Consider the following 17,256-nt stretch of genomic DNA (forward strand, 5'->3'; position numbering starts at 1 on the left):
TTTAATACTATGAAGAAAGTTGTATGTAATCGAGAACATAATGTCCGTATTGCAAGGCTTTTATCATTTTAATTTTAATTATATTTGTTGCTTAAGTTATCTGTGTAAATCAGGAAAGGAGAGGATGATTAGCCTAAAGCCAAAGAAAATTCTAATTTACTCCCCATTTCTTCTTTCAAAGCACTTCATCCCCCGCCCCTAAACTTAAAATTAGAAAAACATTTTAAAAAAACTTTAAGAAACCTATATATTAGTAAAATTTCTCTAACATAAATTATTTAAAGTTGATAATAAGGTCACTTATTTGCCCTGATTACTTTCAGCATATATTTGAGTGCATGTTGTATCCTAGACTCTCTTCTGTACTGTAATATAGCTAGACAGATAATTGCTTGCCTTCAGAGAGCTTACTTTCTAGTAAGAGACATATTGTAAGCCAATAAATATATAAGGACAGGCAATAAGCATATGAAAGAAATAGCAATAAGTCATAGCAATAAGCAATAATAATAGCAATAAGCATATGACGTAGCAATAAGTCATATGAAAGAAAAATGAAGCATGGTAAGGAGATTGGGAGACAGTGAAGTATGGTGCTATTTTTAAAAAACATGCTCAGAAAAAGGTTACTTCTCCCTTAATGAGCCATGCAAAGCTCTAGGGGTGAAGTGTACTTCCAGGTAGAGAATAAATGCAGAATATACCTATTCTTGTAATTTTGAGTACTAAAGAAAAAAGAGTTGTAGACAGAAAGACTTTTTCATTTCTGGATTGTGATTTTTTTAATTGGTACACAGGTAAAAGCTTTGTTCGGATTATTTCTTATTTATTGTTTCACAGGTACTTTACATGAATTTTATTGTTACCCCTAATTATAGAGCAGATGTAGACCCAGATATTTAACTAAAGAAAGCCTTTGTTTCAACTTAATTTAATAAGTTGTTTTTTTCATTTTCCTTTTTGTCTATGTCACAGTCACTTTTCAGAGGAAGCAATAGATTCTGAAAAATTTTAAACCAGAAGGTTTCCAAAACCTGTATTTGGCAGGTGGTTAGGTCTGTCTTCTCTTAACCAATGCATGTTTGAAAAATGCCCATTTGAAAAACTTATCTGTATAACTTTTAAGGGATTTCAGGGAAGTCACAAATCTAAGCTAATTTTAGATAGTATATGGCCATATCTAAGAATTGTTCCTATTTTTCTAGTTTTATAAATTCTGTTTCCATATTTTGTCATCTTCATTTCATTAAGAGTAAACCAGATATTCCTTATTCTAAACTAAACTTGACTTTCAGAATTTTTAACTTACTGAATTGATAAACTGGGGAGCTACATAACCCAAAGCCTCAAACTTCAGGGGAGAGAAGCACAGTTCTGGAAGCTTTGAGTGTGGTGAGGAAAAACTTTGACCTGGTAGCTGAGAAGGGACCCTAAAGTCAAGAGAGTGCTGCAGAAGAAAAGGGAATTATACTAGGCAGGGACTATAGTTCCTAGCAGGTAAGACATTGGTGGAAATATTCAGTGCTCAACATGCCATAGGGTTGGCGGCCAGCCAAGCGTGTTTTTCCCCTAAAGTTTTCAACTCAACCTCTTAATAATCAGTACAAAAATAGGTTTTGTATTACAGAGGTCATTCTTCTCTCACCTTTCCTGAGAGTTATTCTATAAAGCCATAATTAAAACATGGAATAGTGTTTTTTGAGAATAAAATAATTGACTTCTTTTTAAATTATTAACTTTGTATAGATCTCTCTTCTGTCTTTTTGGTGGAAACAAATTTTCTTTTCAGAATTCATGTTCCTGCCATGACTTGTTTATAAAAACTAGGTTAAGTGTGAATATGATTACATCAGTATTTGACCTACCATGGAAGCTTCCTCAATTTGGCCATGTGTTAGTATCAATACTAGTTCACATAAACACTGTAAAACAAGGCAGCATTTAGGTCCTATGAGAACAGTGCCCAGCACTCTCCCTCTATATATGTAAATTGTATCAACTTGTTTTCCCCTTACTAGTTTTTATATTTCAGGCTGAAAGAATATTTTCAGAGGTTAGAAGAATTGAGAATTACAGAGTGGAAGGCATGGAGATCTACTCTACAACACTTTGGCATCTTCAAAAGGATGTTGCTCTTTCAGTTCTTTCAAAAGATTTAACAGATATGGATAAAAATTCACCAGAGGTAAATTAACTGAAACACTTTGCTTATGTGGCTATCTTTTTTTAATTTTTTTTTTTTTTTTTTCTTTGCCTCACCAGCGCAGCTTGTGGGATTTTAGTTCCCTGACCAGGGAGTGAACACGGGCCCTAGGCAGTGACAGTGCAGAGTCCTAACCACTGAACCACCAGGGAATTCCCTGTAGCTATCTTTTGATCATCTTTACCAAACGGAAATGACCCAAATCATTCATTTAGTATCACCCACACTTATTTTCGTATTCTTCTGTATAGGCAGGGACTCAGAGAAGAAGGGGAAATCCTAGAGTATATGGTGCAGATTCACAAATAGAAAAATCATAAAGCAGATATCTCATTCAGGGTTAATCAAGATTTGGTTTTGTTATAATTGCTGTTGTCACCAAGAGTAGAGTTCATTAAACAGAAATAGAGATTTTTTTAAAATGCTCATTTTAAATTAAAATAATAATTTTAACTGTCATTTTAAGACATAGGCACAGTTTACATGTTTCAGTCCTATAAGGATTTTATTTCCGTGCATCTCAAGAATACTGGGTGGTACTTCTGTAACATATTTAAGCTTCTGTAGTCTCCATGAACACTGAATTGGCAAATACTGAACCATTGCTCCTAGGGGAAATATACACACACACATCACACTTGGATCCACCAGTGATCACTAAAGCACTGCAAGTATTGATTTTGGTTTTACAAATAAATTTTAGAAAGTAGACAAATTTGCCAATATGGAATCCATGAATGAGGATTGACTATATTAAAACTCTTTCAATTGTTGTCTTTCTGTTCTAACATCTGAGTCTTGATTTTAGTTATAGATTGCTTTTGTTAGAAAAAAATAAAACAAAATTTTAATTGTGCATTTGGTTCTTGTTTCCATTTTTTTAAGGCCTGGTGTGCTGCAGGGAACTGTTTCAGTTTGCAACGGGAACATGATATTGCGATTAAATTCTTCCAGAGAGCTATCCAGGTTGATCCAAATTATGCTTATGCCTATACTCTATTAGGGCATGAGTTTGTGTTAACTGAAGAATTAGACAAAGCATTAGCTTGTTTTCGAAATGCTATCAGAGTCAATCCTAGACATTATAATGCATGGTAAGTGCTAACAAAGTGCGAAGGCAGTGTCTTATTGATGTGGCTGATACTCAGTAATTTTTCTTGTTAGATATCTCTTCGTTGTCATGAATTTGATTACTAACTAATACTTAAGAATGGTACATACTAGTTGATAACTTCTAACCAAAATGGTTTTTTATGTGAAATTTATACCTTTAACAAACTCTTAGCTAATGCCAATAGAATTCCAGATCCTTATGTTCAACAGTTTCAACCTTTTCTCCTGCCAAATTTTTGCAAATAGGTGGTTTTGTTACTTTGATTTGCTACTTTTTTTAGAACACTAAAATGGTGATTAAAATAGAAAGTGGTTGGGACTGTGGAAGGTTAATCTTTCGGGTTAATCATTATAGCAATTTTCTATTTGTCACTAAATCTGAAGCACTAGATTATTGAAATATATTTTTTCATTTGTGTATATGTGTTTTTTAATGGATATCTCATTTCTAAGCAGTTACATTGCCTGAAAGATGGCCTGATAAGCACTAGCTTCTGCTGACCTATTAAACAGTCAGGCTTGCCAACATTCACATAAAGTTCTCTGTGATATTTTCAGAGCTCAGTTCTTAATAGGACTTCTGTTGTTTTTTAAATGTGTACTGTCTGTTCTGCTATATTGCAATAGTTGCATTCTTAAAAAAACTTTACCATATCAAATATTATGCTATAAAAATAATTGTTTCAGTTAGAGAAAAGGAGGAGTATTTAGACTAGCAAGCTTTTACTGGGAAGAATTTCAATATTGAGTTATTTAGGTAACTATATAAGTATTTAACTAAACATTAAGCAAATTTGTTTTTCCAACTCCAAGGTAAGTAGTCTTTCTTCAGTTATCTCCACTTTCACCATTATTAGCACAGAACTTTTCATACCTTTTGTTCACCTCTAACACAATTATAATTATAAACAAAACCACACAAATAAAGCAGATATACTATTGTGCTTTTTTTCTTAATTATTTGGTGTTTATTCCCCATCATCATTAGCTAGTTTAGCCAAGAGGGATCCTTAATGTAAATCAGTCATAATGTGTTCATTTGATGTTTTGAAAATTCAGGAAAAATACCTGTATATCAAGTTAATGTACTGTTACATAGTCTTTAAAATGTATAATTTTGAAGTCTATTTGAAGCCTTTAAAAAATATAATTTTGAAGTCTATAAATTTTGAAATCTGTAGGAGCATATTTTTGACACAGTGAGTGGGGAGACGGGATGGAAGCAGAACATGACACTATGCATATTCTAATTATAGTATAAAATATATATGCATTTGGACAAATAACATGGAAGTAGCATTGTTAGGAGTTTAGGGTCTAGAATCATAAAGGAAGGAACTGATTAGAATCCTTATTAGCTGTATAACTTTGGGCAAGTTATTTAACTTCTCTAAGCCTCAGTTTCTTTATTTAAAAATGTGATTGGTAACAGTACCTATCTCCTTGGTTCCATCTAGGATTAAATGAGATAAATCACACAAAGAATTTAACAAAATTATTGGCATGCACACATGATAACCACTCAGTAAAAATTAGTTACTAAATCTAGATTGTAGTGGTGGGTCTAAGGATGTGGTTTCTTTTTTCCCTCGTTGTTATAGTTTTATTTGATTGATTGATTAACTGGATTGGATTTATTGTTTTCACCTGTAAAAGTGACTTGTCTAGAATGCTTTGACAATTTTTTATCATGACTGATAGTTTTTGCCTATCCTAAGACCATCAGTATTTTTCTACTGGTTTATTAAAATGCCACATTCCATATATATCCTTTTATTAGTTGAACTAAATTAGCAGTTCATATCCCTAAAATTGTACTTTATTTTAAACTCTCAGGTATGGTTTAGGAATGATTTATTACAAGCAAGAAAAATTCAGCCTTGCAGAAATGCATTTCCAGAAAGCACTTGACATCAACCCTCAAAGTTCGGTTTTGCTTTGCCACATTGGAGTAGTAAGTAGCTTTCTAAGTATTGTTCAGTTAATCCCTTTTTATTGACTTAATTGCTATAATGAAAATTAGGGCTTTTTGTTATTGTTATTCTTGAAACAATATCCTGGATTCTTTTACAGCCAAAAATATTGCCTTTTTGCTTGGCATAAAGAGAAATCACTGGAGTACCCTCATTCCTTGGGCAAGTTACTTAATTTCTCTGAGGTTCTATTTTATGAATGACAAGTAATACCACCTTGCATACCTCATAGGGTTATTATAACACTCATATGAGATACTTCATATTTTTGAAAGCAGTTTTCTATATTAATATTTAGCGCCTAAATTAAGTAATTAATAACTTAAGGCAAATGATTTCTTGTATTTTAGCCTCTGAGTGATATAGATATGTCAGGACTAATTAAAATTCTTATAAGGCAGTGTGGATTGCCAATTTTATATTTATATTTTTTTAATGTATCTGATAATAAGTTGTACTTTGATAAGATAGGAGAAGAGGTATGTTTGCTTTTTAAAATCTCATTTACTAGTTTCTCTGCAAGCATGGTACCTTAAGTTCTTTTTCTTGCCCTCTCACCCGCTTCCCCTCTCCCTCTTTCCTTCCCCTGCCCCTTTTTCTTTCTCTCAGCAAGTTTGGCTTTTGTGTGAACAAGCGTACAATATGAGGAAAATTATATTAGTTTGGAATTTCACTATTCATTTTGGGGGAAGAATTTTAGTTCTTTATAATTTCTTAAAAATTGACATGGTAACTTCTTTTATAGTTAGATAATGTGCAAAAAATATAAAGTATGTCAAATTAAAGATTTTTTTTTCTATCACTTTACTTAAGATAAACCAAAGTTGATTATCTCTTGATACCTTTTAGTGAAGTTGAACATTTTTTAAAGTAGGCTTGCTTCTAAAGTTATTGTGGAACAGATTGTTTTATAATTTTGAGTGGTTTATTTGAAGTTTTTAGATAAAAGAGTATGCTCCTCTGTTAGGGAACCTAGTATTTAGGATTTCAGTTCTGTGAGCAGAATATTTGGCCACATGTAGTAATAACCTTCTGCAAAGATCATTGCATAGATGAATTTAGCACCAGATGTTGGTAGTACCTACTCTCACATTCTTGTTTGTTAAAGTTCCACAATCACATCCATTCACTCCACTTTATTTTATTTTATTAACTTATTTATTTTTATTGAGATTTTCAAGGAACGTAATTTCAGTTTTAATCCCACTTTCCAATCACACTCAAGTTCCAGGTAAGAGACTGGGTCACGGTTTCATAATTATACGATATAAAACAGACAAAGTGTGATGGTTGAACACCCCCCACTGGCCAGTTTCTAAAGCCCATAGTCCAGCATTGTGTGATCTGTGGGTTCTAAGACCTAGAAAGGTCACTTATCTTTGCTATAGTTTCCCTGTTTTTGTTTTTTTTTTGAAGTATAGTTGATTTACAATGTTGTGTTAGTTTCAGGTTTTCAGCAAGATGATTCAGTTATATGTATATTCTTTTTCAGATTCTTTCCCATTATAGGTTATTATGAGATATTGAATATAGTTCCCTGTGCTATACAGTAGGTCCTTGCTGTTTATGTATTTTGTATATAGTAGTCTGTATCTGTTAGTCCCAAACTCCTAATTTATCCCTCCCCCACCCCTTTCCCTTTGGTAACCGTAAGTTTGTTTTCTGTCTGTGAGTCTGTTCCACTTCATTTTTAACATATAATTCATCTAAGGAGGAACAGAGCAGAATATGAGTACACATGAATAAATAGTGAGACTTGGTTGGTTTTCTTTTAAGTTATTTAAAATAAATTATTTACTACCCAGAATTACAGATCAATGGTTTTCAAATATGTAAAGCAGAGGACCATTTTTAAAACAAATTCCTAAAATAGGTAAAAGTGTAATTGTTCCGAGTGAAACAGGGTTGGTAAGTTTTAGAGCCAAATCCTCTAGGGGTTCTTGGAAAGTTTCGAAAAGTCTAATATTTAGAGGACCATAATAAATCTGTTAAAATGTGAGTATTATCTAGCTAAATAGTACAGATTTTCTTGAGAAGGAAGACAAAGTTTTTTCTTATCTTTTAGGCTTAAAGGTAACCAACTATCTACTCTAAAGATAGAATCTTGATTATCATTATGTAGGGTAATGGTGAATTGGGAGCTATGTTGGTTTTGAGTCACACTATTTGGTTTTCACCTTTTGGTTTTCAAAAGGAAAAATAGGATCTTTATTTCTTACAGGTTCAGCACGCGCTGAAAAAATCTGAGAAGGCTTTGGATACCCTAAACAAAGCCATTGTTATTGATCCTAAGAACCCTCTATGCAAATTTCACAGAGCCTCAGTTTTATTTGCAAATGAAAAATATAAGGTAAGATATATATATGTATCTTAATCGTCTCCAACATTGTACTGCTTAAGTTTTACCCCTTTTTTAATAAACTAAAAGTTATTTATACTTGAATTTTTATCTTAGTCTATTTTCCCCATTTTTAAAAGCTATTAATTTCTTTTTTGTGCCTGTGTGATTTTATTTCTTCATGAGAAGTTCTCATGGGAAGGATGGGTGTATGGATATTTAGGAATATATGGTTATCCCTTGAAAAGATTTCCTATGTGGAAAGGCAGTTATCTTAAATGTAAAACCTAAACCATCCTGTTAGGACCAAAATATGTGAACAGATGACAAATGAATGTGTGCATTTTTCAATAAGTATTTATTTGAGTATCTGTTATATGTCAGGCACTAGGAATATAGTGGCAAGTGAAGCAACCATATTTCCTGCCTTTGAATAGTTTACCATCTAGTACCCTTCTAGAGGGAGAACAGACATTAATCAAATAATCACAAGAATAATACATAAAGGAAAAGTATACATAGTGAGTTATGAGATCTTGTAACAGGGAGACTAGGTAATCATAAACTATGAATCCAAAGTTTTGATTTTAAGTTCAGGTTACTTTTTAAATAAATTCAGGCTCTTTCTACTAAAAACAGTTAAAAACTTACCAAAAAAATACCCGAAATTTAAGTGCACGGAAAAACTTGGGCTAAATAATCCATTTTAGTAGACTCTTTCCCTAGAAATCTGTTCTTCCAATATGCATTGAAATTTGCTGAAATCGAAAAATACAAACTTGGTGGTAAGCCCTTAACTTTTTACAAGACTGAGAAAGATATATAAAGGGATTAAATGTATAATTTATTCTTTGTCATTTATTCAGTAATTCTTCTAGTCTTGCTCTGGTTTTCTTTATGAAGAAGTGGATGTCTAATCCTACTGTTCTGTCCTTTTAAAACTTCTTTTAAATCTGATAAACACTTTTAACTTGCTCTTTGACGTACTATAATTGTAATTCAGCATTTGTTTTCATTTTTTTGCTTCACTGTACTTTTCTAGATATGTGGTCAGGTTTTTCTGTTGAAGGATTTTATTCAATTTATTGTTCTTAAAGCCATTTTAATGCCACCACACTTACCAGGAATGCCATGTAAATCAGCCCTATACTTGCTTCAAGAAGCTCATGTTCTAATCTGACCCACTGTCCAGGCCGTAATGGTTATAGTCATTTTTGAGTACCAGCTTGGGGCTTGGCTGAATTATAGGCCTACTTTGATGCATGGATTAGATACAGGTAGAAAAAGGGCATAAGGAACAGTTACTGATTGCTTCTGAAATGTCTTGCCTCCAAAATGAAAATCAAATTGTGTTAGAGGGCCACCTCAGTCTCTCTGTGGCAAAAACATTACTAGGCACCACCCTATTTAATGTGTTGTGTTGATATCTAGTTGTGTAAGTCTTAAGTCTTTTAGGGCAAAAATGAGAACTCTGGTGCTGTGTTAGACACTATTTCTCAATATTTCTCACTATTTTTCTATTTGCAAGTAGATTATCGGGGGGGAGGCATGATAGATACATGAAATTTTGATAACAGTTGTAACGTACAGTCAGAGGAAAAAACACACATCGATTCTGAACTGTGTGAACTGTGTGTGGTGTAGAAGTAAAGAAGTTTTGGGGTACGTTATCTTGATTAAATTTTCTTTAAAGCAGTGATTCCCAAAGTATGGTCTGGGAACTTCTGTTGGGGGGGTCCCAGAAACCCTTTCAAGAAGTCCACAAGGTCAAAACTATTTTCATAATAATATTTAGATGTTATTTGCCTTTTTCACTTTCATTTTCTCCCCAGTGTACAGTGGAATGTTTCAAAAACTACTTGATGTGATATCATAAGAGATTGAATGCAGAAGCAGATAAGAGAGTCCAGCTGTCTTCTGTTAACCAGAGATTTGCAAAAATGTTAAGCGATGTCACTCTTCTCACTGATTTTTTATTGTTCTGATTAGAAAAATATTATGTTAGTTAACATAACTAGGCCAGATTCCTAACAGTGGGATTGCTGAATCAATGTTTACATGCAGTTTTTAACTTAATAGATAATGCTAAGTTGTCCTCACACAGAGGTTGCATCAATTTACAGTTCTGCCCTCAGTGATGAGAATACCTGATTTCCCTCACTCATGGTAACTTTATGTAACATCAAACTTTTTATTTTTGTCCATTTACTAGGTGAAAAATTGACAGTATCTCATTTGGGGAGCCAGTTTTTTTGTTTTTTATTTTTGGCTGCGTTGGGTCTTCGCTGCTGCCCTCGGGCTTTCTCTAGTTGTGGCGAGCGGGGCCACTCTTCGTTGTGGTGTGCGGGCTTCTCGTTGTGGAGCATGGGCTCCAGGCACGTGGGCTTCAGTAGTTGCAGCACTTGGGCTCAGCAGCTGCGGCTCACGGACTCTAGAGTGCAGGCTCAGCAGTTGTGGCACACAGGCTTAGTTGCTCCGCGGCATGTGGGATCTTCCCAGACCAGGGCTCGAACCCATGTCCCCTGCATTGGCAGGCAGACTCCCAACCACTTCGCCACCAGGGAAGCCCCAGTTTTTATTTTTAATCATCATATCTTCCTTTTAAATACAAATGCAATGTTCCTATCTGTCTTTTCAATCTCCTGAACCCTTTAGCAGTGGTCAGAAAATCGCTAGATAATTTTAACTCAATTCAGAGGGTTAAATTTTAGGCTCTTCATCATTAGTTAAAATGGCAGGTTGGGGGCTTCCCTGGTGGCGCAGTGGTTGAGAATCTGCCTGCCAATGCAGGGAACACGGGTTCGAGCCCTGGTCTGGGAAGATCCCACATGCCGTGGAGCAACTGGGCCCGTGAGCCACAACTACTGAGCCTGTGCGTCTGGAGCCTGTGCTCCGCAACAAGAGAGGCCACGATAGTGAGAGGCCCGCACACTGCGATGAAGAGTGGCCCCCGCTTGCCACAACTAGAGAAAGCCCTAACAGAGAAACAAAGACCCAACACAGTCATAAATAAATAAAATTTTAAAAAAAAATGGCAGGTTGGTATTCAAAGCTTAGTGCTGGTGTCAGGGAGAAGGTAAATTAACAGAACTTAAGAGTTGTTCTGCAACTTAGTTTTTAAAACACTTTCATATACAGTGTGATGGAGTTTAGTTATTTTAAACAAAATGGTGACAAAAGCAAGGGTTGTCACCTCCATATTTCACAAAGAATTGTATGTGTTTTCAGTGAATTTTGGTGAATTCCTGCCACTTCTTAGTTCCTGTTGTCATAAGTATTTTCCTTGCATTTTATTTTCACAACAAGAATTAATGCAACAAGGAAGTACACTGATTAAGATCTAGTAAGCTTTAGTTAAGATGATTTGGGAAATTAAATAAAAACACTTACTTAGTCAAAACTGGACAATTTTGCTACTGTGTTTTTCTTTGCTTTTTTCAGTCTGCTTTACAAGAACTTGAAGAATTGAAACAAATTGTTCCCAAAGAATCCCTCGTTTACTTCTTAATAGGAAAGGTAAAGATTGGGGCCCTGGTTCTAAACTGTGACTTTCATAACAAATATTAATTTTTGAAGAATAAATATAATATTTTATTGTGCAGTATCTATTGAGCAAATTCAACTAGAGCTCTGAACTAATTGCTCTGGAAATAAAGAATGGATTTAATTTTAACATTTAAGAAGATGATATCCTAATGAAGAAGCAAGAACACACACCCTATAACCCTAATCCTTCTATAGTTTTGGAAGTGTATTAGCACTTGCAGCCAATGGCCAGTAATGAGTTCATAACTGAGGCTACCTCAAGGAAAGCCCTTAGCTTCCAATTATCAATAAAATACTCAAACATCCCCCAAAAGAAGAAAAGTAATGCCACTGTGTTGTTTAGTTTGAAAAAATGGCTTGCAAAATTTCCAAGGCCAGACTAGTCAGGATTTTACACACTGGGCCCCTAGATGCCAGTTGGTTAAGGTAGCTGAGGACAGTGGACAGGTGCTGAGAGTTGATGTAACTCCGTTTAAAGTCAGTGTAAGTGAATGCTAATCAAGCAGCTTATAGTCCATTTCTTTCCATTATCATTGTTCCAGACAGAGTGAGATTTATTGGAAGCTCACTACCTGAGAGATACAGGCAAGGAATTCTGAAAATAATATCTGAATATATTAAAAGGAACTCAAAAGTTGGTATGAATTCTTCGATAGGATGAAAATGTCCTACTCATCAGAATGAATTTATAGCACATAATCAAGAGCCTAATTTAAATTTAAAATGCTTAGGATTTTATAGCTGAAGCTTACAACTTAATGAAAAATGTAGTGCTGCTGTTTATTTTTAGGTTTACAAGAAGTTAGGTCAAACGCACCTCGCCCTGATGAATTTCTCTTGGGCTATGGATTTAGATCCTAAAGGAGCCAATAACCAGATTAAAGAGGCGATTGATAAGCGCTACCTTCCAGATGATGAGGAGCCAATAACCCAAGAGGAACAGATCAGTGAGTATCATCCATGTAAATTAGGTTTATATGTGGTTATTCAAAGCAGAAAGCTAGTGAAACACCACATCAGAGTTGGTAAGATGAAACATATTTCTTTATGGCACAGAATAAACATGGAAATTTTTTGGAGTATTCAGAAAGCTACCTTTTGTATAAGGATTTAGGGACTGCTTTTTTATTTTATCTCTAACCATGATAGATTCTTTATCCCAAATGAAATTTTAGGGAAGTTGAACAGGGTAGTATAATAACAGCATGCATATGGAGCCAGGTAACTAGTTTCAGCTCAGATCTAGTTTGCTGTGTGATTTTTGTCAAATCCATTGCTGATTTTTACCTAAGCTTCAATCTGTGTAACTAATTAATGCCTGCCTTATCTGCTTCATAGGAACGTGGTAGGGGGAGAAAAGATGATAGGTGTGACTGTGTTGAAAACATTGTAAGTGCTAAGTGAATGAATAATAAATTTGTGCACATTTTAAAGTACTGACAGATCTGTAGTAGCTATTCAAATTCTATGTAGCTCTCACAAATCTAAAATCTAAATATGTGGCAAATATATTTAAATGGAGAGGTCAAGAAAAGAGGAAGGAGCAAAGAATTTGATTGATAATTTAAGGCAGTAAATACTCTATCCCTATATTGAATCACTATATTGTACACCTGAAACTAATATAATATTGTAAATCAGCTATACATCAATTAATTAAAAAGCAAAAAATATATATACTCTATCCCTTAATTGAGAGTATGTCTTAAAATAATTAGTGAGAGCCAAGACTTAATATATTAATATTTTTTAATAAGAGAATTGAGAGACCTCTGATGAGATAAACTAAGATGGCTTTGTTCCAGAAGTATATTTATATTCTATATTTTTGTGAACTATCGGGGACTGTCCCCAAAGTGGAGTCAACAATTGGACGGAATGTCAGAGAATAGTTCTGATTCTTAGGTTAGGAATAGGAATTCGTTAGGGAGAGGCAGTTTTACTAGTTAAAGCTCTTAAAGGTTAAATGCAATAAAATAATCTTAGACATGCTATAAAATAAGGAACTTGAATTGCATTTTATTGAAGGATATCAGGATTTTTAAGGGCTTTTATTTAAGGTCTCATCTCTCTGAATATAATAGTTTTCTTTACTTGTTTTCATGAACCAACAAAAAATATTTGTCAGATATCTTACTGTAGACTTTTGTTTTATTTTTAAAGTGGGAACAGATGAATCCCAGGAGAGCAGCATGACAGATGCGGATGACACACAACTTCATGCAGCTGAAAGTGATGAATTTTAACTTCTGGAAATCAAGACTTTTGCAACTGGATGTGTGACTAGTGCTGACGTGTTTCTTGTCCTTCCATGTACTGAGTCTTCACTCTTGAGCCAGCAGTGTCATCATCCATCACTTATACCCTGAGTGTGCCCCTTTCATTGGACCCTGACTGTACACAGAATGAAAGGCAGTGCAATATTTAGCTGCTAACAAGACTGGCTCTTTCACCAGTATGAATGACAATTTAGAGGGTAGGGTGGGAAACTTTCTTTTCTTTTTTTTCTTTAATCTCCCTTTGTTGGAAAGCTATCATGGAAGGAAGAGTTTTGTTTTATCTTGAAGGAACCATTAGATATGGAAAATGGTGATGAACCAGAATCTCTTGGTCGTTTTTCCAAAAATTTGTTTTTACTTGGTTCTGTTCCTGATAAACAGAGTGACTGACCTTCATTTCTAGGTTCTTCAGGAATGGTGTTAGCAAGTGCCAGATGGAACAATAAAAGACATTGCCTATAACAGAGTAACTTGATTGCCAAGGAATGTAAATTACCTTAAAATTGCAGTATCTCCCGTAAACAAATATAATGGGCATATTGGAACTCATATGTAGGAATCAGTATCCCTCCATACAGTGTACACTTATTCTTGGCAAGAATACTTTAATGTCTAACCAAGAATTTTAATTTATTCATCTTGCTTCAAAGTGTTGATCATTGTTGTCTAGGTATTACAAACTTTAAAATTGGTCCTTACCATATTGCCTCCTCTCTTTGAGCTCTGTGGGATCACCTTTAACATTCAGAGATGATAGAAGGGTTGCCCACTGAAAAGCCAAAAAAAGGCTCTTAATAACCATTTAAGTTCACCAGAAGAATCAAAATGAGAACACTAAATGGAAAGACTTTAAGAGATCATGATAGTGAAAGCCTTAATAAAATCAGAATCCTACCATAACCTTGAATCTATATTTGTTCAAGACAGTATCCCTCTGACTTTTCTAAATGTTTAAGCAGGGTGCAAGAATGTGTGGTTACCTTCAGTTGAGGTCATTTCCATTCTTTTCAGCCCTCTGCTTCAAATTATTTTCAATAGTGTGAGTCACCAAAACATTTACTGAGGGTGATTGGGTTTAGGATATTAGAAATTCTTAGCTGAAAAAAAACCCCCGCTCTTACGAAGGAGAGGAGTTCTCTTTTGAGTTTGTCATAATATAGGTTGATGTCCTTGGGGAATGACCATAATTTTAAAGATCTAATTACGCATAATGAAATGGGAATTATTGGAATTTCACAGTAACCAATTTAAAGTCTTAAATTGTGTATCTCCTTTATTGTAATGTACTGAAATTTTTAGAGAAACTTTAGTTAACATTTTATTAAGTGCCAATGTCAGAATATAACAAATTTATAGTTTCTTATGAATGACAGGCCTACAGTTATTGTTTTGGATTATTTGATGAAGGACAAACTTATCTACTGGTTACCTGTATTTGTTAGTCAAGCTGTGAAAATAAGGTGGATTACAGAAGATAAGAAAAAAATTTTAGCCCGTAGACTCAGTAATTTTTATCATTTACTGTTAATCTGCTGATTTGAATGTGGCTTAGATACTGTTACAAACTAATTCAAGTCAGAGTCTTAGATTAGGTATTGGGTGCCAGAGAGGTATTTAACAAAATTTTCTACCTAAATCTATATATGTGCTGCCTAAAAAAAAATAATTTATAAGAAAAGGGAAAGGTTGTGAGTAAACGAATATCATTAAAAATTCCTAAAGGCTAGCACTTGGATTCTAACAAATATTCCATTTTTATCCATTAGTTCTGTAATATTTAATTTTATATTATTTTATTTTTTTAATTGGCAAATCATAAGCCAGCTGTATAACAGTATCAAATATAGAGTTTCATAGAAAGCTTTGAACTGAGCTCTTTGTTACAAAGCTTAGAGAAAGCTATGCTCAGAAAACAATTTGCTGATGTATAATTAGTTATTTTTTGTAGTAGGAATTTATGTCCTGTGCCAGAAGTAAGTCTTTCTGGTACTAATTTTGAGACCAAGGATAAAAGGATAGTTGTGGAAGGCACAGCATGGCAATGGTTGGCTGAGGGATAATCAGCCTAAGCTTGACCTGATTGCATTTTCCTCACACCTCTACTTTCAAAGTCATTTAGGTATTTGAAGCCTTATTTCCCACCTATTTACTGTTTCTGGCTTTCTCTTTTCTTCTTTCTTTTTTGCTTGGAATGGAGATCAAACAACCAGAAGAAGATGTGCGTTTTGATCAAGCAAAATGTTTGCTTCAAATTTCAGAAGTTATTTTGAAGGAAATCAGAAATACTAAGTACTTTGACGGCCTTGTTTCTCTTTAAGCTTTTCACACGTGTGTGTATATATATACATACACACACACACACACACACACACACACACTCTCTCTCTCTTGTTCAGAAGTTATGTTGTGGCATTGGATATTTTCCCCATTGGAAATGGTTCTTAACTCTGGGATTTTAGAAGTTTGGAAATATTTTTTCAAGAGAACAATGGTACTCAAAATAATGAAAGGTGGTCCTACTTTTTCTGTATTTCATTACTTTAAAATTTTTATTTTTTCCAAGAACTGCAAGTGACATTTGAACCATGCTGCTGTTGTACCTTAAACAAAAACTCAGTGATAACCAGTATTTAGTCTATTAAAAATGCTCTTTTTGAAGAAAAAAGTTTGCAAGTCTCTGTTTAGCCAGAGTATAGTATGGGTCTTCACAAGAAATATGGTGACCTGTTTTCTTTGTGAAAACCTAGGAAAATGCAAGTGTGGGTGTGATGTGTGTGTTCTATTTGCATTGAAACAATGTAATTTTGTGTCTTCTTTTTGCTTTTCCTGACTTATTTCGGAAATTGTACAGTCTTGGGGGGGAAAGTCTTTTCTGTTAATATATTTGCAATTCATTAAAGGATATGGAAAATCCAAATAAATTACTTTTGAAAGCAAATTTATAATCAAGTCATTAAAGCTATATAAGAGCTGTGCCATCTGTATTTTTATAGTAAGGCACAGCAAAATAGTGAAAGATTACAGTTTTATGTTCCACAAAAGTCTAGGGCAGTGTTTCTCTATTTTTTTTTTAACTTACACCCTCTTCTAATATATATATATATATTTTTTTTTTTTTTTTTTAACTCACACCTTTTTTTAGTATTATTTGGAATGTCAAAATAAATATTGTGACCAAAAAATGGTAACTTTTAGAATGTATTTTTCCCAAACTACAAAAGTCCCTTGCCAGCAGCTGCTACTTTGCGAGTCAACTGCTTATTATTCTTTAATCATGTGATTTCTGAAATTCCTTTGAAAGGGACACACAGCTTTTTTGTTCTAATCAGAATCAATTTTAAATATCAAGATCTGAAAGAAGTAGAATATAGAAACCAAATTTTACTCTAGTTTGATATCTTGGAAAAAGGGTAGAGAGCTGAAGGGTTTTGTTCAGACTTGAAGAAAGGGTAGCAATAGGGAAAAAGACACAAAGTGAGGTGCGCTGGGCAGGTGAGAAGGAATGACTCAGACCGTAACCTTCCCTAGGACTGGCCATTTGCTGTCAGCAGGGCAGGGATAACTAGAAGTGTAGGTAGGAAGTATTCTTTGGTTTGTTTAGCCTCTAATTAATGGTTCATGAAGGTTCAGAAGGGCAAACTTTGCTAAATATGTTTAGTGAGTTCTTGCCATGTGTACCGTGTTACTTACCTTGTGTACAGTATTTTCAGTCCTCAACCCTATAAGGTAGGTGCTACTGCATTTTACAAAAGAGAAAACCAAGACTCAACTATTAAATGATAGAGCTGGACACTTTTGGCTTTT

General features: G+C 34.2%; 1 protein-coding gene across 8 annotated transcripts in view; it reads left to right on the forward strand.

The window, feature by feature from the left end:
• Positions 1-16,390, forward strand: part of CDC27 (cell division cycle 27) — a 57,394-nt gene extending 41,004 nt beyond the window's left edge. For 5 of the 8 annotated variants that reach the window (XM_059906834.1, XM_059906835.1, XM_059906836.1 and 2 more), the window contains exons 13-19: positions 2,033-2,185; positions 3,089-3,297; positions 5,153-5,270; positions 7,511-7,639; positions 11,069-11,143; positions 11,964-12,120; positions 13,337-16,390. In XM_059906834.1, the coding sequence (XP_059762817.1) occupies positions 2,033-2,185; positions 3,089-3,297; positions 5,153-5,270; positions 7,511-7,639; positions 11,069-11,143; positions 11,964-12,120; positions 13,337-13,419 (924 nt within the window). In that variant the 3' untranslated portion in view covers positions 13,420-16,390. The remainder of the gene's footprint in view (positions 1-2,032; positions 2,186-3,088; positions 3,298-5,152; positions 5,271-7,510; positions 7,640-11,068; positions 11,144-11,963; positions 12,121-13,336) is intronic. The other 3 variants (XM_059906839.1, XM_059906840.1, XM_059906841.1) reach the window with 1 other exon arrangement.
• The last annotated feature ends 866 nt before the right edge of the window (positions 16,391-17,256 follow it).

Source organism: Balaenoptera ricei, chromosome 20 (genome assembly GCF_028023285.1).
Source record: "Balaenoptera ricei isolate mBalRic1 chromosome 20, mBalRic1.hap2, whole genome shotgun sequence".
Lineage (NCBI taxonomy): Eukaryota > Metazoa > Chordata > Mammalia > Artiodactyla > Balaenopteridae > Balaenoptera > Balaenoptera ricei.